We start from the raw sequence: 25861 nt of genomic DNA on the forward strand, positions 1-25861 counted from the left end.
TAAATTCCATTTTATATAGCATGGCATAGAGAAGTTTGTATTCATGGCTATGTATTGCCTCTCTTATCCACTATGTTACCAGCAGCAAAATCGAAATTGCCATATTTATGCTACATGACAAAACCACTCCTTACCGCCCTCCCACACCACATTGCGTTGCTGTCCAGCCTCTGTCCAAACCTGCATGACAGTGCCCTAACCTGGCTGGCGTGCTTGGGCATACAGGCTCTCAGGTGCTGTAGTAGGAATCCTGTTCCCAGTCCCCAGTGTGTAAACTTGTGTGCTCATCTTGTACACATTGCCAATCTGCTCATAAGGGCAACCTCTGACTGCCTTCAAAAATCAGTATTGATTTACCACTTTCCACTTCTCCGTAACAACACGCACATTTGTAGGGAATTGTTCCCAATGTCCACAGATGGGTCCATCTGTGTAGGTTGTACTGAAGTCAACGCGCTGAAGGCAAAATCATTTCAAGATCAATGATTTAACAGAAACACTTTTAATTTAGCTTAACTATGACCTCAGCATAATAACCTGAATTATGTATTTCATAAAATGCAGAAATTGGGCAATGCACAACTAAACTATCTGGCATAAACTGAAAAACAACAAAAGGAAAACTATTTCCACATTCGCAAAACTGGAAAAACTTCTTGCCATAGTATGCTTCACGTGCCAGAAGCATAAAGGGATTAAAAAAAAGGAAAGACAACCCTATCACAGACCATTATGCAGATGGTCCATATGCAACTTTCAGCTCAGGATTCCATAAACTATCAACTGAAATTGTACTAAAAGGAAAAACTTATTCTACACATAATACACCTTCTTATATTTTGTTCCAAAGCATCTCCAGTTGGGCACTGTCAGAGAGGAAAGCGGTTGAAATAATCCTTTGGTCAAAACTAATACAGTCATTCTGACGTTCTCAGGGTCATTTTATTTTGCAGCCTTCAGCAGGCATCCACTATAACACACTAAAGATCTGTGATTCACTTTCTGTTTCCTTTTAGTGTAAAGAAATGTCTCATTTTTCTGCCTCACAAAAGCTATCTGCAAATACCTCTTCCTTGTCCAGCTTGGTGGAGACTTTTTCATAGCCCTCATAAAGAGTCATGGCATGAGACCAACAAAAATAAAGTTTTGATTCTGGACATCAGCTGTGGATATGCTAATTCATATGCTTCTAATATGGTCTTTAATTTCTATAATTTCTACTAATACAATTTGCATTGCTTTACAGCATAGATAAAGAGTACTCATCAGAGCAAACATAGTGTAAAAAAAAAAAAAAAGCCCCATGCAGGTTTGGTGCACTAAGCACATTTCTCAAATATACAAGAGAGTTCAAAAATCTAGAAAATAAAATGTTGAAGATGCACACATACATTATGGCAAAGTAACAACACAAAAATGCATATATTTGTGCAAAGTTGCTAGCACTTATTGATAGGTTTTAGGAAAGCAGCAGTAATAAAACTGCCTGAGGGTGAAGGCACATTCTGAGATTGTTACATTGCCTAAAGCTGAGCCAAACCAAGCCAACAGCCTTGAGCATTATGTCATTTGCACTTTTTAAATTAAGATGAATTAAAATTAAATTTGGAGAGTACATAAATCCATTGGTTATACTTTGATATAATAAAAATAAGATTTTTTTAAAAGTATTGTCCCCTTTAGTTATCATGTTTCATAATTCAGACTGTTATGTGTAATGTGTTCTCTTCCCATAGCAATTGTGTAGTAGCAAGAAAAGGGAGTCTGTTGACAGAGAACAGAAAGCCAGATGAAAACTGTCCTGACAGTAAAAAAACCCTAAGAACTTCTGTATGTTGTAGCAGTGTCTAGAACCTCTTCCTAAAAACACTCACCTCCTACCGGTAAAAAGAAGCAGACTCCAAAAAATACCTCTCAATTTCAGTGGTTCCTAATGCCTCCAATCACCGGGCATAGTTCAATAATGACAATGCCCCGCCACATCCCCAAGCCCCCAAAGCTTTTCTTTCAGTAATAACTTACTTTCACATTCCAGTGTCATCAAGCAAAGGATTTGATTAACACAAATGAATACTGGTTTCTACTTAAATCAGTAAAGTTTATATGCTTAAGGTTCATCAAGTGCATTGACTAAAAGAGCAAATAGTATGGGACCCATATTAGGGGACCCAACTTCAGAGTTCACTTAGGTGAACTGGATCTAAAAAGCGTAAGAAAAAAAAATTACTTATGCTAGGCAAAAACCAAATAGAACAAACATATTCCAAATTCCTCAGCAGACTGGAAAAGAAATAGTTAACAAAACCCTAATTTTGAGTATTTGACTTTTAGCTTAATTTCCAGTGTTCTTTGAAGTCAGTACTGAGGTAAGTATGTAGATGCTGACATCAAATACTTTCATCTAAATATTATATATTCTGTGTATACACGAAAATAGAAAAGCTCCGTACAACTCAATAATACTTTATAGGTCAACAAAGGCAGTAAAGTATCTCGTTTTATTAGATGCGCCTAAAAATTGTACTCAACAACACTTACCTGTGAGCATACCGGTGTCAGCAAGCTCTGTGCTAGTGATGGGTACACTGGGACCATCCTCTTCATATGCTTTCAAAATGTACTTCTCAATTACACCTATGACCCCAGCAGGTTTGTCCCAGGTGACCTCAATGCTGTAACCATTTATACTGTGAACTCTTGAGGGAGTTGGCACATTTTGTGGAACTGTGGAAGGATAAAATAGAAAATAGGGAATATGGCAGTTCTGAGGAGACTATTGCCCCTATTCTTCACTTTTAATGGCTGCAGTAAATCAGACTCAACCATTAGCATAAATACAATTTATTAGAGTTGTAACTTTTCAGCATTGATTTAATATGACTGCACATCTTGAGCTATTCAGTTTAAGCTATATTTCAAAACCATCCAAACTCCATCTACATAACATTCTTTCTTGTCTTGTTGAGGCTTTCCAAAAACATTTAACGTATCAAACATATCTAAGCATCACTCATAAAAAGAGGAGGTGGATTGCATGTGGCTAACAAGTTTAGGCATTATAATGATGCAACTGAATGAAACAAGACAGTGCCGCAACACAGAAAGGTTTGACACCTCTCTTGGATATCTCAGCCACAAACATACCACAGAAATGAAACTTTGGTTAAAAAAATGAGAATTTTTATTTACAAAATTCAAAGGCTTCTAAAATTTTAAACATGCTTATTTATTTTCATATTTCTACAATGCAGCACAGCTGTCTCAGGTCAAAACAGAGACTTGTAAGGCCTTTTTGCAAAATCTCTTACTTCATTTCACATTACAGAAAAGGGAAAATGAAGATGTTTGAAAGAACTGGAAAGTCAAGCTCATATATGCATACAGTCACTAATAAAAGAGATCATCCCATTTCCCATAACCTTTATTTATTAGCTATTGCTATACCAAGCAAAGGTCTGGCCAGTAACAACTTCATCACAGATGACTGCACAAGGGATGCATGGGAAAGGCCCAAGGAACACTATGGCAGGATGATGGATGATGACTTTGCTGTAAATGCATGTGGACTCATGAGCCCTGCCGATGAAGATCACTTGCTTTTCTCACAAGCAGATAACCTTTTTTTTTATTTTTTTTAATTTAGCTTCACTAAATATGAATGCAATTGCTTTTCTTGTAAAAGCACCAGAATGAAAAGTATAAATATACCAGAAAGTTGCAATTCTCCTTCAAAGTAAGGATGTGATACTCCAGGAAAGCCCAGTTACTGCAGTAATATATTGATTTTATTAGTTGTGAAGCGTAGCACAGGGGAAGGCATGGTACTGTATAGCAGATGGTCTTCTCATAAGGGACACAACAAAACCAACTCAAAAATAATTAAATAGTGTAGTTATTTGCCAGCCCTTGGGAGCATGTAGGTTTTCAATGCTGTGGTCAGTTTGCAAATATAAATTTATGGTAGAACTTACTGTGGTCAAATAGATGTATATTTTCATATCAACTATTTGCTCTCTTCTGGGTGGTATGCAAAATAGCAACACTGAGCTGTATAAGAATGCATTTGCAAGTCAAATATTTATGCAGGCGTTCTCTTTTTAAGAGCAAATATGGAAACTTTTCTTAAAATGCCATGTAATTGGAAAGATCATACACTGAATAACTTGCATCAGAATATTTCTCTGCATTGAGGGAATGCAATTAGGGCTCAATTTACAGAAGAGGAAAAGTTGGATAAATAAAATGTGTAGAACTGTAAATCTTCAAAAACTTGCTGGGTCAACAAGGTTTGCAAAAACACTGGACAGAAAAAGAAACATCCATTAAATTTGCTTCATAAGATTGACGAGAAAGTTGATCTTTGAGGCTCAGCAGGTATTATGCTCCTCCTTTGAAACACTCTTCACAAGCTACATTCTGCTTTCAATATTACTATATTTTCCCACATAGTCTATGGGCTATTTGCAAAGAGACCAGCCTCTCCTTGCTTTCTCCACTTTCAGCAGCATACCCATGTGCAGGCATGGAAAGAAAAATTTGCATTAAATTCTCTTCTCACTACCAGCTACATTGACTCTCATCTTCCACAGCCTGCTCCTGCTATCCCAGTCACTCCTTTCTCTACACTTGATTTTATATCAAGTTATATGTAGGAAAATGTGCATATAAAATGCACACAGATTTACAGGTTCATATAACGTGATTAGAGCTTTGATGTGTATGTATCAAAATACCTAGTCGTACACATGTTCTGCTTGGATCACAGAGTTTAATTTTGCTCTTGTACAGTTACATAATATATTATATAGGTGGAAATTGCCTTTGAATAGTTTGGAAAACATTTATCTGAACACTTTATAGCTGAAATAAGACACTAGTATGTTACTTAGCCAAATCATCAAGCATTTTTCTATCTCTTAGAAATGCTACCCAACTTACACTACTCAAAATTGTCCCGGTGGGATTTTCTCCAACCTCAGGTTGGATAAGCTTAAACTACATTTACCTGTTTCTCTTGTACGAACACGGGTCCATTCACTAGATACTGATCCTCCTTCATTTAAGGCAACCACCCTATAAAGGTATTCTTAAAACAACACAGAGAAAAATAAAAGGGGAGAAAAATAAAAGAAAATGAGACACTGAAGACGGTAACACATTAATACAGAATGAAATAAAAGTGTAGTATTTCGCTGAAGAACCAACGTGTTACCTGTAAATGGTTGCAGACCGTTCTCATAAACACTCTGCTCTTTTCCTCGGTATACTAGGATGGAGTCATTTCCCCTGCAGTTAACAGCACTGTCAGTTGATAGGCATCCGTCCAGATTGACTCTGACAGCACTGCTGGACACAGATGCCAAGTTAACGACAGCACCTCGTGTAAATTTAACATCCTTCATGCAACCACCGAAACCTAGCAAACAGTAAGGGATTAGTATCACATAAAGAGCTTCAGTCATTAATTAACAATCATTTTTGTTCCTTTCAATTCTACATTTTCAGCATTAAAGACTCTAATGTGCAAATGTTAACAACATGAAAATTTCCTCCCCCCATTCTACACTAAGCTGGTAGATATTCCTGCCATTCTGGTGTTGATTTGCTGCCTTAGTGAACTACATTTTCATCATTACGAATTCCAATCCATGAGGAAAAATCTTTGTTTTGTCTTTCATCTCTGCTTTTAAAATTATTACCATAAAAGTGACTCCAAATTTGGATATCAATTTTCTCTACTTCATCACTTGTTCATATTTTGTTATAATACACTTTTTTTTTCAAATTGAGAAAAATATATAGAGACTATACAGAAAATCAGATTATTCTAATTGGAAAATCTGTCATAATAATCTGGTATATTGTTTGTAAATGTTTTGCATAAACATAACTCCAAACTATTCATTTATTGAAAAAAAAAAGTTAACCACCTCATTTTGTGTGTGTGAATGTGTGTAAAATTATTATCAATATAACATAAATGTTTACTTATTTACGATAGAAACACCATAACAAAAATTTTAGGGTGAGGTTGTTCAAATTGCTATATATTGCTATGATTTCATTTACAAAGAAATTACTAAACTTATATAAAATTAATAGAAATAATTCTCAGATGTGAGTAAAGTGCACAGATAATGGTTGACATAAAACCAAACATTAACCAAGAGTTCCATTCACCCAAGAATTTATAAATTTAATCAATTCATAAATTAAACATCAGTCTCTTAGAGACCAATGCTCTTTCCCAGCTTTGTGAAGATACCATATTTACACCTTAGCTAGACCAGTAGCTTAGTAGACCAGTAACCCTGCTCAGCCACCCGAGCTGAGAGCCCAACATTCATACATCGTTCACGGATAGAAGAAAGGGCACTGCAGGAGGACACCCATCCTGATCCATCCTCTGGAACACCTTCTCTCACCCTGCTATGCTGGGAATTTAGAGATACTACTCCATCAAATGGACACATCCTAATTTAAGTACAACTCCTACTCCACAGCAACTTGTTCTTCTTTTCAGGTAGTCTGTAGCAGAGGAAAGAATTAATCCCGTTTGCCCAAGCATCTTCATACTGTCATTAGACAGAATGAACAGTTGTTTAATTTGCAATTGAAATGCATATTATCATAGCTTATTTTAATCCATTACTTCTTTTTCAATGTTTTTAGATGCATTCATCACCTTTGAAGACGTCTGACTGATGCTAGCCAAGTAGCTAGTTCTTTTTCTATGGTCAGAGAGTTGCTGTATAAGCAATGACAGTAAAAATTCTCGCAGACACTCCCAGCAGCTCATCCCCATCTCAGCCACTCAGGACTGTATGCAGTGAGTCACCCAAAAGTCCACAGGCTCTTGCTGAAATTTCTTAAGATTCATAGCAAATGATATGGGGGTGGGATGGGGTAGGAGAAGAATAAAATTTATCCTCATTTTTTGCTGTGATAAAAACAATACTCGTTTATTCAAAATTGGCTAGCAGGCAGCCATTTACTGAGAAAATCTTTGGTAAGTATTTATTAACCTGGGAAAGTCTCCATATTCCATTATTATACCAATACATAAGTATATTCCTAAACAAAAATAAGTTTCAAACCTGCATGTTTTTAGGGAGCTGTATAAAGTACACAAAAATGAAATAAAAATTCATATAAAATGGATATTGCAGACTTCTTTTAAATGATTATAACTAAAACAAGTTTGTAACACAAACTTATTTCAAAGTGAGTGACATTAAAGGAAACCAAAGCTAACATGCATTTCTAAAGTTTCTATACTTTACATACTGTTTCAATCTAACTGCCTTTTTTGGCTAATGTTCCCGTTACTGCTCTCATTCTGATTGGTCACACTGATAGAAACTGACAGGCTACATTTGCGAGCATGATAAGGTCAGACATAAGTTAAAAATAGGCACTTAAACCAAAATTTTCATATGTGGATGCTCATACTTGCTCATTTAAATCTACATTCAGGAACACACAAAACGGATTCTATTTTCAGAAGTTCTGAATATACATCCACACAGCTGCCATCTTATTTTGCAGGGTTTTGAGGAGGCTTGGTGGAAAATAATAATGCTTTGCTGCTGTTCCTGAACACGCACTTCAGATATTCACTTTAGACACTGTTTTGCCCTAGATTCTTTGTTCACAGATCTCTTAGCTGCAGGAGTCAAGAATGCCTCTACCCACAAGCCTTCACCATCTGCTAAGAGGCAGAACTGACAGGATATGACGGGCTAGCTCTTCTAGGCCATAAAAATTATTCACACACAACCTGGAGGAAGTTTATAATATATGTGATAGCTACATCCAGAAGAATGCTTAAAATAGTATTTTTGAGCTGTGAATAGTAGTGCTTTGATTTAAGCCATTCTGTAACTGCAACCTCACAGTTTCAATGCAGCTCTGCATAGCTTCCCTGCCCACATCAACATGCATTCAAAATCACTTACTAAATCTCCCACTAATCACTTACTGACTTTTACTTATTTGTCTATAGTATCTGAAAAATACATCATGACTGATCAATAACTTCATAAGTAACAAAAAACCCCTCCAAACTCTAAATAGGATTAGTTCTATAGACACCTGTCTGACTACTTTTCATACAGTTGGTGGAGGCCATTAGTAGCAGGCTGTAACTAATATTTGTCTCTTTTTCTGCAGAAATCAGACCAGAACAGAAAGGTCACAGTGATGCCTTAAAACATGAATGTCTCCTCTCCTCCTGGTAATACAAAAGACATTAGGTAATAGAGCCAAAACCCAATTTAGAATTTTATACTGGCTGGATGTTTCAATAAGTAATGCTGGATTTCAACAACTGTTATACATGGCAACATCCAGCTTCATTACAGTGATTTAAGCTATTTGCATTTGCCTGTCTTCTTTTTCAGATGAGAGTAACAGGACTAACGCGAGTAGAATTTTGTGAGACAAGTTATCCAAACTGACTTTCTATGAGGAAGATTTGAGCTCTGCTGGTTGTGCATCGCAGGTTACTATTTGTCACTCTCCGGTTCCACTCTTCTGAGTCAGACTACTTCAGATATAACTAGGTTGGAAGAACTTTTATAATATTGCGAAAGGATCGGCAGTAAATTTAGCTAGATTAGGTAGAGATCATAGTTCAGAAAGCAACAATGGGTGGAAGGACAAATTTACTTCTCTGCTAGGCTTGATGAGTGTTACATATTCATTAATTTACGCTACCAGCAGCTTGGTGTCCACCAGTAGCCTTGTGGATGACAAGTTTTTGCCAACTATGGCCTCCTTTTGGTGCTATCTTACCTTGTTCTAATCCCAGTTCTTTATAGGCATTCTGAATTTCAGGCGGGATTCCTCCCATGTAGACAGGGGAGTTTACATCCAGCTTCTGAACCCGAGGTTCCAGTGTCTGTTCTCTCAGTTCATTCATACTTGCTGAAATCACAGAGCCTTCCTTTTTCACAGTTGCTTCCTTCCACTTTCCATCACAATAAAACAGTCCTAACCAGAGATCCAGCTGTGTAAAGACGATGCCCGTTTTTAACAAAATGCTTAATATTCCACTCTTCAGCTCAATCTATATATTTTAAAAGAGAAGATTTTGAAAAAGACATTACACAGAGCAATTAAGGTTGAACACACTGTAGATATTAAAAACAAAAATTAAAATGCAATTTTAATGCAATTAAAATGCAATTTTATCTTTGGGATAAAATAACAAAATTGTTTACATATGTTCAATACAGTGTATCAGTTAATTCAGAATGTAGGAAACTATTCCTAATTTTTTTGAGAATTCACTTCAGCAATAATGTAAACTAAGCAAAAATAAAAGTCCATGAACCAGGATTGTTTTCCCTTTTTTGAAAACAAAAAAAAAACAGTATTTTATCTACCAATTCATTTATTTTTGGAAGAATGTAACGAGATAGCAAGGAAATGAAATGTCAGACTTGATTAAGCTCTTTTTTATTTGCTGGTGAACTCAATTTCAATTTTTTTCAGCATGTATTGATTCATCGTTATTCTTCTAAATCTTGTAAGAAAATGATTGTTTTTGCATGCATTTTCTGCGATTAATATGCTAATTTTCTAAAGTAGAAATACATTTTACTGAAATTTCTGCTGCAGAAGTTTCCAAGTGCTTTACTGTTAGACTCTATGCTAACTGAATGGAACACACTGCCTGGGAGTGGCAAATTTATAAATTAGCAAGTTGAGAACACTCAGCATTTAGAGGATGAACTTGTGATTGAAAAATTGGATAAGCTCACAAAAAGATACTTCTATTTCCATGCCAAAAACTTTATTAAGTATAATATGAGTTATGAGCTTAATATAAATGCTGAGCCCTAGTATCACAACCTGTCATATTTGTTATGGAGAGTATGAATATCACTGCATTTGTAGTCTGATTGCATTTTCTTAACAGTGACCCCAACTGAATGAAGAACTCAGTCTGTTTATGATAAGGCCAGAATTTGTTTTGGAACCACATTTTTTTCTGTTTCCTTGAGTTAATAGTCTTTGGTAAATTATTAAAATACAAGTGAGGGATAGATCAGTTCGGAGGAGCATAGCTTGGAAAAGCAGTCCATTGGGAAAGTTGCCGTTTCTAAATTCATGCAATAAGGATTAACACAGATCAAACTGTGTTGCCATCAGAAGCCCAGGCTGGTGGGAAGGCAGCGTTTCAGCTTCTCGAGTCGAATCATGACTGCAGCAACATGCCAGCCCGTCAGCCAAACCTGGCATGCGACCTCACAGCTGGAGAGAGGGCACGGTGCTTGACACAGGGGCACGCTGGGGCACAGCCTTCCCACTTACTCATCTTGGCATAGTCCTGAAGCAGACAGAGAATGATGCCTGTGCTATTTGTGATGACCTGCTCTGACGTTTAAAATGCCCAAGTGCATCCAGAGATAGAGAACTATTCGGTTGGAATTATTCTGTGTGATGAATATAAAAAGTTCTGCATACACCTAGCATGTTCTCCCTGGTACTGAGCAGAGGTTCAGGAAAACATCAACTTAATTCACTGTTTTGGATAAACTCTGGAACTACTTCAGAAAAGCTTGATTGTTAATTTTCCCTTGGGTGATATGAGGATAAGCCATATATGCACAAAGATCCATAAGCCATATATGCACAAAAGAAATGTTTTCTTTTGCCAAACAAGTTAGGCACCATCTCTCCTGACAAAGAGACAATGTAAAATCAGTGTAGAAAGGTTATAACAAAACTCCAAACCTGAGCATATTTCCAGCTTACTGGTTAAAAGTACAGTTGCCTTTTAATCTATATCAGCTTCTAATACTATGTCAGTGAAAGCATCTCCTGAGCAAAGCCCCTAACAAAGACATCATGGCTCACGCTGGGCAGGCTACACACCTCATTTTCACTATTAACCTTTTTTTTGTGAGTTGAAGTGTGCAGAAAAACCTGTCATCATTATGTCTGTGCAGAGCCCAGAGGTGCAAGCATTGGAAAAGCATGCGTGTACTGGTGCTCTCTAAAATTCCTCATCTTAAGGTTAGTAAGATGTTGAGGTGAGGAGAACAGCAAGAAAAAACTTTTTAACTTAGGGTTGGGACAAGCACTAAGAAAAATAACGTAACAAATACAGAATTGACAAGTTGTTTTGTCCAATTACTTTGTGCTTTAACAGCACTTTCAATTTAATATGTCCCCTTTCTCCTTTTTAGTCAGAAGGTTTTTCTCCTATTTCTGTTAGCCTTTCACAGTGCAAGAGAAAGGAAACAAGGGCCACAAAACCACAAGACTCCTAGGAAGAGAATATGCCTTATGCTCATCCCTGTGAATAACTTGTCCCTTCGCACTTGTCCCTTCCCATCCAGGCTGCAAATTACACAAACTCAGATCTTTTCAGCCTGGGACAGCAGTGTGTGTCAGCCTATGATCCTGCTTATTACTTTGGGGCAAAACTAGAGCAATAGCATGAAATTAGCAAGACTGCTGCTATTAAAATTCATTACAATTTCTGGACTAAGGCTGCTTGAAATGGAGGAAGAAAACAGGTCTAGAAGAACTAGAATATCCAGGAAATACATCTCTTGGAAGAGATGGTAACATAAAAAATAAACATTGAGTAAATTATAGTTTAGTCCTTCCGAAATGAAGAAAAATATATATTTAAGATCATAAGTTTAAAGAGAAAAGAAATTAGATATAAGGCCATGTAATAAAACAAGCATTGACCCAAGAGCCATTAGTGAAACACACACATTATAATAAATACATTTCTAAAATACTGTACCATTTTGATACAAAACAATACAGATTAGATCACAGAGAACAACAATATCCTCAAAAATCTCCAGAATCTGGAGATAAGAGCCCCAAATGTAATTGGAAAGAATCAATTATATCAAGCCATTAAAAAAATGAAGAGAAAAAAAAAGGCTAATTATCATTTTTTGAGAAAAGTGGGTGGGGAGAGGGTAAGGTAGTAAAATAATAACAACGAGATATTTCCACTGCCTTCAAATAAACTCATTAAATATCACAAGAGAACAAGCAATTTCCTGATGTTGTAAATGATTGCTTGGATCAACTAACAAAGTGAGATTACTCTCAATTCAAGCCTTCATAACACCTTGCAGCCGGCACAAATAGTAACCACAGTTGACCTACTAAGCAACAGTAATGATAGTCTAACTGCATTTAAAATCCTTGCAGGAAGAAAAATGACAAATTCCAGAGCCATCCAACTAATACATGTGTATATGTACACATGTATTGGATACATCTTATGGATACATCTTATGGATACATCTTATCTTTGCTTTGTTATGACAACAATTCTGGAAATAATAAAGGACATTTGAAAAGCTTTTGGCAATACAAATATTAGAGATACGTCAAAAGTTTCCAAATTAAAAGGGAAATAAAATGAATTTTATCACAAATGAAGCAAATACGAGAAGACATATTTAAGTGTACATTTGTTCATGAATTGCCTGGATACCATTCATTTCCTCAATTGAAATGAACTGTAGAAAAACAAAAGCTAGTAGTTTAGTCACAGACCTGAACAGCTTAAAAAGTTTGAAAAGCTGCAACAAACATATTCAACCTTAAAGAAATCATGGAAAGGAGACATTTCTGAACATAAAATAATCTTATTTTACAGACAAAATAACTTTCATTAAAAATGAAGTTTGCAGGCATATCTCACCAATTTGTCTAGGGCAGGATTTGTGTAGTCTACTCCACAGTACTGGGAAAATAGCGATGGAGATGTGACTGAGTGAGGTGGGATGGAATTAAACTGGACTACTCATTTTAAACTCTATGACAACTCTTACGTTTCAAATGAAAATGAAGTATTAATATAAAACATATATGTATATCACCTGGAGAAGACTTTGTTAGGTAACTGGACAAAACTAAATTACTTGACTTACAACTGAATTGCTTTATTTTTGATATCAGTGGATAAACTGGGCAAGTCTACATTTCATGGGAATGAACCAAACTAATGAACTACCATTTCATGCTAGTCTTTTGTTCTATATTCTGATCTCTTCTAATCAAGAGAATAATTCTGCTTTTCATTATTGATGCTTTTCCTATTTATCACATAACTAACAAATATAACTTATTCTGTGAATCTTTTTTTTTTTAACCTTTCTGTGCTTTGAAATAGCAAAACAAGTAGAACACAAATATCTTTAAATGCTGGACATATATCAGTAAGCAGAGTCCACAGATGATATCTAAATAGGGTTACTTATATTGATTTTAAACTTACAGCAAGATAATCTGGGCCATCTTCATTGTAAACAAACAAAAGCAATCCATTCAGTTGATCTGTTCTAAATTTGAAAGAGATCTCAAATTCCATTCCACCTTGGAAAACACCTGAATGCAGTTTCAGGAAACCTTGAAAGAAATGGAGTACACAAATAAGTTAGTCAAGTACCTGCATAAATAGATATAAGAAAACAAAAGCAAAAGCTTACATGCTGCTTTCTACTTTGACATGAAAAACTCAGACTTCTCAAGATTAAGGTTTTTAATGTTATCACTTAGCATTGTAAACTATGTGTTTTCATAAGGTGCAGAAACGATCCAAGTTGACGCAGTGTCCTAATATTCATCACAATGTGAGACCTGGCATTATTGACACATTATGGACATCTGTGTCTCTTCAGAAATGGGACTTCATCTTTTACACACACACACCCCATCTGTGTGCAGTTAAATCAGATCACCTGTCAGTGAATGCCCCGTTCCTCTTCCAGACAGAAATCAAGTTTTAATTCATTTGAAAATAATGTGGTTTTTTTAACTAAAACTTCTTTGAATAACAGATCACTGAAATGCTTTTGATATGATCACTTTTTAAATTTCAAGATACACGCTGTACATAGTACAGCAAACTACCTTTGCCAAGAAAATGTGCTCCTTCTGAGAGGACAACGGGGCATCCTTCCCAAATATGATAGACATTGCTTTGTTCTTCAGCATCCTGCCATTTTAAAGATTCCCAGTTTTCATAGGGAGTATGCACTTTTTTCAAAAACATGTCACTAAGACATCCCACAAAGCCTTTCTGGATTATCATCTTCATCCCTGCAAAAGAAGTAAAATCATTTATGAAAACAAATCACCAGAAACTAACTATAGGGATGAATACATACGTTCCATACACAGTCTACCTCTAATATATGCGCGTGTGTGTATTGATATCCATCCACCAATCTCTTCACAGAGATGATCTCTAAGCTAAATTCAGATTTCTGTATGGGTCTAGTTATTAAGAGCAGCAGCTACTGCTACCTAGCTGGCCAGAATTAATTTTTTTGAGCTTTTCCATGAAGGTGCCTTAAAATCACAGTAATCTGCTCTATGGAGATTCAGGTCTTCAGGTTAGTGTTCTTTAAACAAATCAAAAATTGTGAATAAAGTTATGCATGTGCTGAATGGGAAAAAACAGTGTTGAAAAAGCCTGGGCAGATGAATATACTCTTAGAAGGTCCGCTAGAAAGATTTTCTTTCCCCATTTGGATAAACAAGCCCTTTTCTCTGTTGGGGACAAAAAAAAATAAAGCAGGTTTTATAGAATGCCTTATCTTGAATAGTAATTATAATCAATCTTATTTTGATAACTTTTTTTTATTCAGCTGAATTTTTGATCATAATTCTTCCTCAAAAAAGACTATCCACCCTGGATAAGTTTATGAATCAAAGCTTTAGAAGAATTCAGGCATTCTTTTTTTTTGCTTTCAGAAAACCAAAATAAAGAAGGGAAGGCAGAAATTGTAATCTAGTGTACCTCATACCTCATAACAAGTAATCAACTAGATTTCATGCTACCAGTGGGTGGCAATGAAAACTTAATTCACAATTTTGCCTTCAAATTTATTTGAAAAAATGTGTAAGTCTGCATATGAAGCCTCTGAGAGGGAACCAACAGCTGATTATATCCTGATTTTGTACAAAGTTAACTCTGCATTATCTGCTGATAGCTTATACACTTAGCAAATGAACTACCGTTTCATATGAAGTCATACATTTATTTATTCTATGGAAGCCAGCTACAATGCTGCTCCACATAAATGCAGCTGTAGAATACAGGAATCCTTGATGGATCCAAATTGGACTGGAAAAAAGGCCAGCATTTGCAGGTCCTATGCTTAACTTAATAAACATTTTTTTTTAATGCATGTTTAGAAAAGAATTTTGGAATCTAGAATTCCAAACAAATTCCAACACCCATAATTCTACTCTACACATAACAACTCGCTTGCAGGTTTATAGCCCTGTATATAAAAATCATTAACATGTACACAAACCTTATTGGATATAACACTGATTTACTACTGATGAAATTGTCTATAAATATATTTCAATTTATTGCTAAAGATAAAATTGAATAAACTGCAGAGACATTTTTGATCAAAAAATTATGTAAATAGTTACGTAATTTAAGTACTGTGCTGATGCTCCCAATGAAGCATAAACAGAACCCTTAGGAATGGAAAGGTAAAGTATATAGTGAAGTACACATCCACTGTTTAGGATTTCAAGTATATCATATTATAGAAACCAGCATACTCACCTATGTCTTTTCTTAAGATAGTAAAGCCCTGTGGAAGTCCTCCAACAAAAACGCCGGTGTTCTCTCCAATGATGGTACTGCCACTAGTAGCAAAAGAAGAGCCTAAACAAGACAGATGGTTATTTTTATGTTCAATGCTTTCAAAACATTTCTGATTCTATCACAGAATAATGACATTTATTAATAAAAGATACTAATGCAGTGCATAGCCTAATGCTTTCCCATACATACTTTACAAAGATTTACAGTAGTATTTTACAAAAGAATATCATACAATCACAGGCACAAAAGTGCAAAATAATGTAATTCTGCACACTTAGCATTAAATTATCAACAATTCGCAGAGGACAGATACTTCAGATACTTGAAAAAAACACCAGCGATTTTGTCAGAAAATACTGATTTTATTTATTTATTTTTAGCTGTGTGGATGAAAATACTGGATGTGAAGGCAAGTAAGCAGCACCCTGACTTATACCAAAATAATAAAACGGAACTGAATTGATTACCTGTGTACTGCCCATCCACTGTGATGTTTCCCAGGGCCTGAATTCTTGTAGCAATTATTTGGTGCCAACTGTTATCATTGTACTCTTTTCCACCATCATTAGTTGGAGTGACTGCTACTGCAGATCCCTTTTTATTAATAGAAGAATTAGAGTTAGATTATTTTGAAGGTAAGAATTACAATTATACTTTACTCCACCACTCTTTGGTATGTATTATCTGCAAACAAAGATATAAGTCTTCTTTTTAACTTATGCTAAAATAATGAATGATGTTAAGGACCAATTCCCCTACTAAATTAACCTTCTCAAATAATAAATGAGAGATCAAGGATACAGTTTAGTTTCTCTTAACAATAGAAAACCCTGTGTAGTTAGTTCCACTGATTAACATGAGGACGAAGGAAAGATTACTGAGGTTGTGTCACTCAGTTTTTTTGTTATCTATTTATTTAAACGAAGTCCCTATCTAAGTACTGCCCAGTAATTCCAGTAGCACCGCCTCAGAACGCTGTATCATACTTGAACTGTGCACCAACTCAACATGATTCATTCTAACTCTCAAAATAGACCTGTGAAATTACAGAATGGAGATACACTATTTTGCATAGACACAACACAAGGATCATGACCTATAAAAAATGGGTATTTTTACTGGATATATGGCTTAAAATGGGCCTCAGAAAAAAAACAGCCCTCCCACTCCCCCACACCTATGGTCTAGTGTGCTACTTTGCAGTAGTAAATAAGACCATTCAAAAGACCAACTTTAATCTTTTCCAGTACTCTTTCTACTGAGTATTATGTATATGAGAAAAATATATATATCAGTACCTAAAAGGTACCATTAAAAGGTCTATTGAAATTTAGTAGTCTTTTTAACGTGATGAGCATCTATTAGAAATTGATGGCCAGCATACAGATTAATAAACACATGGTGTATTTTTAATTAGGTACTGTCACTGTGCATCCTGTCTATGAAAATACATATGATGTGTATATGTCTACAGGAAAAATAATTTTCCATGAATATTTACCACATTTCCTACACCATGCAACCAACATCTTGGTATCAAGGCAGTTTGTACAGCAGTTTTGTCTCATGATAACACCACAAAGCTACATACCCTTACATACCAACATGCATTTCCTCATGTACTATTTTTTATTGTCTTCTTTCCTATTTCAACATTTTAATATTTTACAAACACACATTTCATTATCGCAGTTTAATAATTAAAACCAGAACTGGTGTCATGCCCAATTAATGTGCCCTGGTAGCATGCCCATTAGTTTTTCCATTAGTGAATTCAACAATACTAATGGGATTACTAGCATGGGATGCTAATTGGGCGTGACATAAGAAACTGGCTTACTTCTTAGCATACCCTTGCTAATGATGAAATTAATGAGCATTTTATTAAATGCTGTCTCATCAAAGTGTACTTAGTTAGCGTTAAAATTGTTACAAACGATGCTGCATTCTAAAGATCAGGTGCCTGAATAAGTGGTTCTTCATATTATGTTTGGCAACAGTCTAGAGCATTAATAGTTTTCTACATCAGAAACCACATTTATTTGTAACCAATTCAATCTGGGACCACATAACCATATGTGCTAACCTGTGCTTAATTTCAGGGGGAAAAAAAAAAAAGACTATATTTAGGTTTCAGACATTAAAAGCCTCTATAAGACATTTTACCAGAACTACCCAAGTGACTCTGTGATCACTTTTAAGCTTCTCTTTGTGAAATGGCGCATTATACAGTTTGAAATCACCTCTTGGAAACCAAATCTGATTGATTAATTTGCTGAGCCATTCATTAAGTCTTATATTTCAGCAGCTCTCACTAGTAAGTTAATAAATATGAATCTGGGTGGCTCTCCTTGCTGAAGTCTACACTCATGAAAATACTTAGCAACATCTAATATACAGATTCTCAAAGATTCTCAGTGCTCCTGCCTGAATGCAACTACTTTTCTGCAAGTAAAACTCCTCCAGTGTCCAAATTCCTACCAGTGAGTGAACAAATACTGAGTTTTGCTAGTGCTAGACAGCAAAGTACAGTTGGGATTCACAACTCGGTTCTCTCCACTTTTCTACAAGTAACAGTTCACTCTCAGGCTGTGCCTATTCTTTTGGCTGTTGCACAAAACCTTTCAGCAGGAAAAGCAGGAAAATTCAGCAGGTGATCCTCCTCCTTTGCTGAAATGGATCATCTTCTAAAAAGGGAGAAAAAGATTAACTTCCTTCTATCTTCTGAGAAGAATCCTGGTATATTATCCTCAAAAGTGTGTCCCAATAATTCAATCTGGATTAACCTGAAAATTCTACTGTTAAAGTTATTTCATACTGTCTGAAATATTCAGTGCTCCACTGGGAAAAAGACAACACAAAGGACCTGTAGCTAGATTTGACTGTGCAATTCTGCAGTGGATTAAAAGCATGATGGCTTTGACTTTGCATGTTCATGGAACACTATTGCTGCATGTGTTTAACCAATGCAGAGTTCAGGAAGCAAAGCTAATGGTGGATTACCAAACCCCTAAATACACACCTTTTAATACTATTAAAGCTTTTTGGAATCTATTTGATACTATTTCCCTGATTATTTCCATCTTTGCTAGAGTCGTTATTAGGGGAAGTGAGAGACTACTTTTAACATATCGATGGCAATATATTGGCTCCAGGAGAAGATAAGTCTCAAGACAAAATGCTGAAAAATGATTTAAAGAAATAGCACAAAACCTTTATTTGTAATCATAAAGTTAATTCTCTGCAGCTCTTTGAAAGTTTGGTACTTTGTTGTGGAGGTTTTCAGGGATATTGACAAAAAAACCCACAAGCCATAAACATACAAAAAGAAAGTTGACAGTGGCAGATGTGTGAGAGAATTGCTCGAGAAGGGGGAATTTAGAGAAAAATAGAGCCTAGCCGAAGCTATGGCATTGTAGAGGCTTGCTTGAGGTGAGAGATACTTACCACTTCGAGGATGGTTGGTATGTGTGGAATCTACTTCTCCACAATTCCCTTGACAACACAATCTGCCCTCCTAGCCCATACTAATAAGAGTAAAGGGAAAGAGGAGGAGAATGGAGACACCATGGCCATACTTCGTTGGCTTCCCTGCGGAGGGGATAATCTGATGGTGCCGTGCACACAATGAGTGAATGGAGGGTGGAGCGGAGTGAAGACACCGTGGCCACGCTCAGTTGTACTCGCTGCAGAGGTGGCACCTGGTCGTATCACACAGCTGATGGGCCACATAGTGTGATGTCTGGTGCTGGGCCAACAATGGTGGCAGATCAGTCCCTTCCGATAGACTTTTCCCAAACTTCTCCTCCTTCTAATCTCATTATAATACCAATACACAACCCCATCCGAGAAGTTACCCGCTTTCAAGGAATGACCACTCCTCACTGAGAATGCTCTCTAGATTTTTGATTAACTCAGAAGACTTTTTTAAATCAATGAATAACAAAAGTAAAAATGACTAGAATCACTCAAGCTCCACCTAAATATAAAACAAAATATACAAAAGGTGAACTGAGGAGGGATATGGTAGGAAGCAAGAATGGGGTGGTAAGAACTAGGAAGGCAGAATGGGGTAAGAACTAGGAAGGCAGAATGGGATGGTAAGAACGGAGGAAGAGGAACTAAGGAAGAAGAGGAGAGAGGGAAGATTCCATCGTAACTTCTGGATCATTTGACAGGCTGAACCCCTTTCCTCCCCTTGGGACAGGACACTACCTCAAGATTGAGAGCCCTCTCCCATCTTTTGGCCAAGTGATGATTGCACATTCGTACACTAGGCACTAGCTAAGAACTCCACACTGTAGTAGAGAATTTCCTATACTGACATCCAAAACCCGTTTTCCAAATGTTGCATTTGAATAAATTGTGCTATTTGTGAACCCGACCTACAGTTGAACAGACTGTCAGTGAATCCGATACTGCCAGAATCTAGCTTATAGTGGATCACACTATTTGGGAACTCGTTTCACTCCTAGGAAGGCGATCAGACCGATGGGTCAGCAGACTGTGGGTGAATCTGCTACTGCCAGAGTTGGGTGTATAGCTAACACAGTGTTTGGTATCCCTATTAAGAGATGCGTCCCCCCACTCCCAGTCCCTCTAACCTTTGAGGATCAGCTGGAACGCAAGGGGATTCATCTCTTACCAAATTTGCCCCCCGCATCAAACCGCAACAACATGTATCCAATTCAAAAAAATAATTAAGCTGTAGATACCTCAAGTAACTAAAAATTTGTAATATTAAGTGTTCTGCAAAACATAACTTAAACGAATTGAAGTCCCACCACCCTTACCAATTATAGAAACAATTCTTAGAATATGTACTAAATCTATTTTTTGTGAAATTTGTTGTTGTACCTGGGGATCAAAAAGAAAGTAGGGACGACCGCTCCTCAGCTGAAGTGCAATGTATTCCTCTTGATTCCCAGGTGAAGCAGAGAAAAAAATTAAACCATCAGGTTCCTGCGTTCTAAATTTAACTTTAATACCTGGTGAAAAAAAGCAAATACGGTTACTGTTAAAAATGGTTCTTGTGAATTCTTATGGTCTACTTACAAATAGTAAACCTAAGCCATGCTAAGTCTTAGCATAGAGGCTTTGTTCACTTCAAACCTAGATTAATCTTTGTTGGAGGAATTCTTCTAACCCATTTTTAATTAAGCTCTGAGAGATGTTCCAGTGATTTCAAAGCCATGACTCATCTGTAAAAAAGTCACAAAATTGTGACTTACGCTGTTAAGTAACCTCTTTCTAAAGATCGTGTAGCACCACCATACTGTTCTAATGGCTGATGAATAGGAAGAACCAGAAAAAGTTAAGTCCAGTTTTGCACATGGACTTTCACCTCTTCCTTAACATTTCTATCTGTAAAGCTGAAATGACGTTACTACAGTAATGGCTTTCTGTGAATAATAATGGCTTTGTGGTTCCAAAGGGGAGATATATATATAAATATATGCATATGATGGCATCTAAGTACATAAAAAGCACCTGGAAAAAAACAAATTTAAGCAAAATTATAAACGAGCCAAGGATAGTTGATGAATGACGGTTAATCAAGAACCTTTGAAATCAATAGTCCTCCATTTGTCTTCTGATAAACTAATAAAGTAAATATAATATCATTCAAAAAAAAAAGTGTTGTTTTTTTCTTGTACATTATTTTACATGATTTTTACCACAAATAAAATATTAAAGCATAAACTAATTAAAAAGTTTGTAAATACTGGAATATTATTACTCACTGTATAAACTTACTTAGGAAACATCTAGGGATACATTAATGAAGTGACTCATGAAATTTTATATATCCTAATTTTGAGAAATACATAAACAAACAAACATGTTTTGGATAACCATTTTTTAGGATCATACAAGTTTGCTTTTAAGCTCTTCCCTAGAAAATCTTCTCACAGAAGCAAACAGCAGTTTCAAAACTATATGAGCAATTGGGCACAACTAAGTCATACACAACTTATTTTTTCAGTATTACACCATATTCTGGTATCTCACAATTTTGATTTGGCTGTGTGCCTGCTAATTGTACTACAGCAACTTTGACCAACAATGTTAGAATGTAAGGAAAACCTCAGCAGCAGGTCTTAAAAGTGATCAGGGCAGTCTAGGCTGTGCCCAGTCTATGATGTAGTTTAGGGATACACTGTGAAGTATGTGAAACCTCCCCCCTTGAAACAGAGAGAAAAGAGTAACAGAGAATTTCTACAAACTGGATGGGCACCATAAATGACCTGCTTCCCTTGAGTTAGTGTTAATACACAGACATCTCCCAGCAAGGTCCTTGAACACATTTGACAAGATCAAAGTAAAACATAAGCATGCCACTTCTATATCACAGTGTAAATCTACCATCTCCACACTACATCGTTATTTAGTACTCAAGAGATGCAACTATTTGCATATCTATATCGCCCCACTTTGTGCAATACAACCTTACTTCTTTCTCCTTTTTTCTTTCCTCTTCGTGCAATCATATCACAATACCAACACCTGATCAACAGCACAGAAGCGAATGTTTTTGGATCCCTCCTGCTGGAATATGATTCCTTTTTCTCTCTTTTAATTTCAGAGATGAACAGGTAGAAAAGGATTGAATGAAAATAATTCCAGGGTTCATTCATGCTAAAACTGGCTTAGTTTGAAAACAATGTATTGTAAACTAAGAGTTACGTATATTGGGCGAGTCAGGCAGTTGGAAGATAGCAGTGAAATGGTGAAAGGAAGAGAAAACCATATCCCTGTTATATGCAGCAATTTTCCAGAAATATTTTCATGTGTGTTCAATGCTACTTCTTTCAGATACACTTCCATTACATTTCAACCTAAAATATTTTTATAAAACAGTGCAATTTAATGTTCTTCCACCCAGCTCTATCAAACGACTGAGTCTCTTCGCACACATTTTCACCATCTTATGTCAGACAGAAAACAAGTGATGAAAGTTTTTCATGTAGACAATCTATTATAAGAAATTAAAGAACCATAATTCTGATACATATTCATACTAGATAATGCTTGTTAATTATCTGTACCCATAAGAAATATCCTTTGACCCACATTTCCTAGTCATGCAGATGTTCTCATGCAATATAACATGATGAAATCGCAGATAAGAAATATTCTCTCTAGACAACAATAATCATGATATTAAAATACCTACAAAAAGCAACCGCACACAACTACACCGAGCACAGAGAGAACTCAGACTATGCATTATGCAAAAGCCTTTTTACCTAACTTAAAAACTTATTTTAGTTGAAAAGTTAATCTGCCTTTTCAAAGAGTATTTCTACAGTTCAGCTTTTCTCTGCTCTTCTGAGTTTCATTTATACTTTTTAAACTAAAAATCTCAAAAAATAGTTGCCATACTTCAAGGAAGATAGAGGCAGAATAGCTCTGCATTGCTCAGAAATCACTGCTATTGCTTTCTTTAAGGTTCTGCGCATTTCCAGTCACAATATGCGCTGAAAAGGCTGGGACTGTTGGCCTATAATCCCAACATTAGAAAGCCCTATTAATTTAATAAGATATCAATATTTTTGTCAAGGTACCAGAGACATTTCTGAAGACCAAAGGATCCCTCATTACATCTAATTTCAGAAATCTGCAAATAAAATAATTGACTGTCTCCAAAAACACCATTATCATTCAACAGTAAGTGTTAGAAAATGTAAAAGAAATGGCTCTTCCATAGTGAAAATATTGCAATTCTCCAGGTTTTGAAATGTTTTACAGGAGCCTTCTTCCTTGTATATTGAACAAAGGGTTTACAAACACCTTACTTAATTCCTACCTCTAGAGTTGCCACAATGTCATATCAATTAGTGATGAGACAGAGACTATCAAATAATCTTTCTCATTCACAGACTATAAAGCAAATTCCTCTGACTTCATTTGCAATCACTTAATTAAGCAATTTACAGAAAGACTCTGCCCCTACAAATTCATGTATCTTTGAAGATCCCGATAGGATAAGAAATTTGTATAATTTAAAACCAAAAAATATATATATATATTTTCATTTGGTTCCTGTGTCCTGTGCTATCTTTTACAGAGAGTATCTTTTTCACATAGCTGACCTGCAAAGTTTGCAGAATATTATTGGTAAGAAATGTGCTTGCTTAACATTTGATTTCTTCATTGTAGTCACTACTGGAAAAACGGGAAAATGCTCGTATTGAAGTGTGGAAGAACGTACCTGGAGTTAAGGGTTTGTAATAATGAATTGTGATTAGATTGTTATCCTAATTTCAGAGATGGCACATCCAGAGGATGTAAGTGACTAATAGGACATTTTTCAGGTATTAAAACAAGTAGTTACATCAGTATGCAATCCCGTGAGTGCGTACAACGTTGAGCGTTCATTTCATTAATATGCTAATATTAAACTAAAAAAATATACTATTCCTTTAGCAGTAGACGAGTCAGAAACCAGCTATCTAATGCAGAAAAAGGCACATGAAATGATTTTTATACTACCTCATTACTTTCCTTATAAAAGTATAACACATTTAAGAATTTCAGTCACATTTCAGCTTCAAATTCACAGTTGCATTCAGATTTTCCTTTTACAACCCAATACACCTTGCAAGATCTTCATAAAAGTATTAATAAGTTATTACGTGTTCTTGTGAAGTTGACTGCAGTTCTCGCTCAGAGCAAACTCATAGAGCACATGGGATTATTTTCAGTTTAGAAAAGACAGTTGGTAGTTGAGAAAAACATGTAAATTATAGCAGCTCTCAGATTAGTGTAATATATACATATAGTCATTTATAATTATTCTAGCAATGAATTTTTCACTTTGATAACAAAACTGCATAGTTTTGAAAACTAATCCTTATGTTTTTTTCCACTTTATGCTTGCTAAATAAAAAGTTGAAAATAGGTTTTGTTTGACTGAGATAGTTTATTCACCCAAACTAAAGAGGTTTCATTTCTTGTAGAATATCTTTACAAGTTAACTAAATTGAATTTAGTTTAGAAGAGAAAATATAACATTTCAAAATACTAAAATATTCAAAGTGTTCAAAGAAGATATATTTTGAGTTTTTAAAATTTGAGGGGTGAGGAATTGAGGGGAGAAAACAGGCCGGGGTGCAAAGTAATTGGAGACATCTATCAAACATATCTGAAAGATTTCAACAAAATACCCTGCTTAAGACTTTCTAGGTTACTTTCTGGATTAACTTTCTTTTTCCCATAAACTCTGCTAAAACACCTGTACCTTTCCCAGAAGTGTACATTCAAAGGCCATTCAAATGGACATTTGATTCAAAATGGACAACAAATAAAACTTTTAGAATCATTACATATTTAGACATCCATACAGAGAGCTGATATATTCCCACAGCACATTACCAAAGCCTATATATTATTGCCTTGAAAGACCTTTCCTAAAGTAAAAAGAACAGTCTTATAGCTGTCTTTTCAACTTTGATGCAGAGTCAGAACACAGTTAGATTTTCATATCATAAACACAGCCTATAACAATCATATGACATATATGTCTTATATGTCAGATTAAGAAGTAAAAACAGTAATGAGATAATCTACCATATCATAACATTTTCTTTGTGCATCCAGGAAAGAAAAGGAAAACTATCAACACTGCAGTTGGGAAAAGAAAGCAAGCTGCCTATTTTCTGAAAAATCACAAGGCATTATAAGGAATTCATTTTCTATAATTTGTGATACACAGCATTTTCAAATGCAATTTCTCCAAGAAACCCAATTTGTATTTCCTGTTTGCATTGCTCTATACATTGCTGCATCCCGTTAGGTTTACTACGGCCCGTATTTGTGTCTAATGTCAACTGAAATTAATAGCAATCACAGAGGAAAATTTTGATTGCAGCATTAGGTTCTCAACGCTACTCCGGGATGACAACTTTAAGCATTTATTTAACACCAAGACTACGTGCAAATGCTTTTGTCTAATCAAAGTACATTTATCAACAGGAATTATCACCTTTCAGAATGACTCTATGACAGTCTGTAGGCTTGTGGGTTTTGTTTAACAGAGAAGTTAAACAGTCTTCCCCAAAAACAGAGAAGTTAAACAGTCTTCCCCAAACTATCCTTTGTTACATCTGGTTCAGGAACAGGTTCCATATATTGACATAGAAAATATATTTGAAAATATATACTCAAAAGACACATACATATGTACACAACATACAGTCTGCTTTTTCCAAGATGTAACTTGTGTCCAGTTCCAGC

General features: G+C 35.7%; 1 protein-coding gene across 1 annotated transcript in view; it reads right to left on the bottom strand.

Moving 5' to 3' along the window:
* The window catches only part of USH2A (usherin), a 356467-nt gene that overhangs the window by 212734 nt on the left and 117872 nt on the right, over positions 1-25861 (bottom strand). Inside the window, exons 21-29 of the mRNA XM_088531950.1 lie at positions 20480-20610; positions 16090-16216; positions 15581-15682; positions 13903-14091; positions 13268-13398; positions 8797-9070; positions 5213-5416; positions 5006-5086; positions 2539-2724 (exon numbers count right to left, since the gene is read on the bottom strand). Coding sequence (XP_088388076.1) covers positions 2539-2724; positions 5006-5086; positions 5213-5416; positions 8797-9070; positions 13268-13398; positions 13903-14091; positions 15581-15682; positions 16090-16216; positions 20480-20610 — 1425 coding nt within the window. The remainder of the gene's footprint in view (positions 1-2538; positions 2725-5005; positions 5087-5212; positions 5417-8796; positions 9071-13267; positions 13399-13902; positions 14092-15580; positions 15683-16089; positions 16217-20479; positions 20611-25861) is intronic.

Source organism: Tinamus guttatus, unplaced genomic scaffold, assembly GCF_059628265.1.
Source record: "Tinamus guttatus ecotype Peru unplaced genomic scaffold, ASM5962826v1 Tinamus_guttatus_pri_ptg000033l, whole genome shotgun sequence".
NCBI classification, from domain to species: Eukaryota; Metazoa; Chordata; class Aves; order Tinamiformes; family Tinamidae; genus Tinamus; species Tinamus guttatus.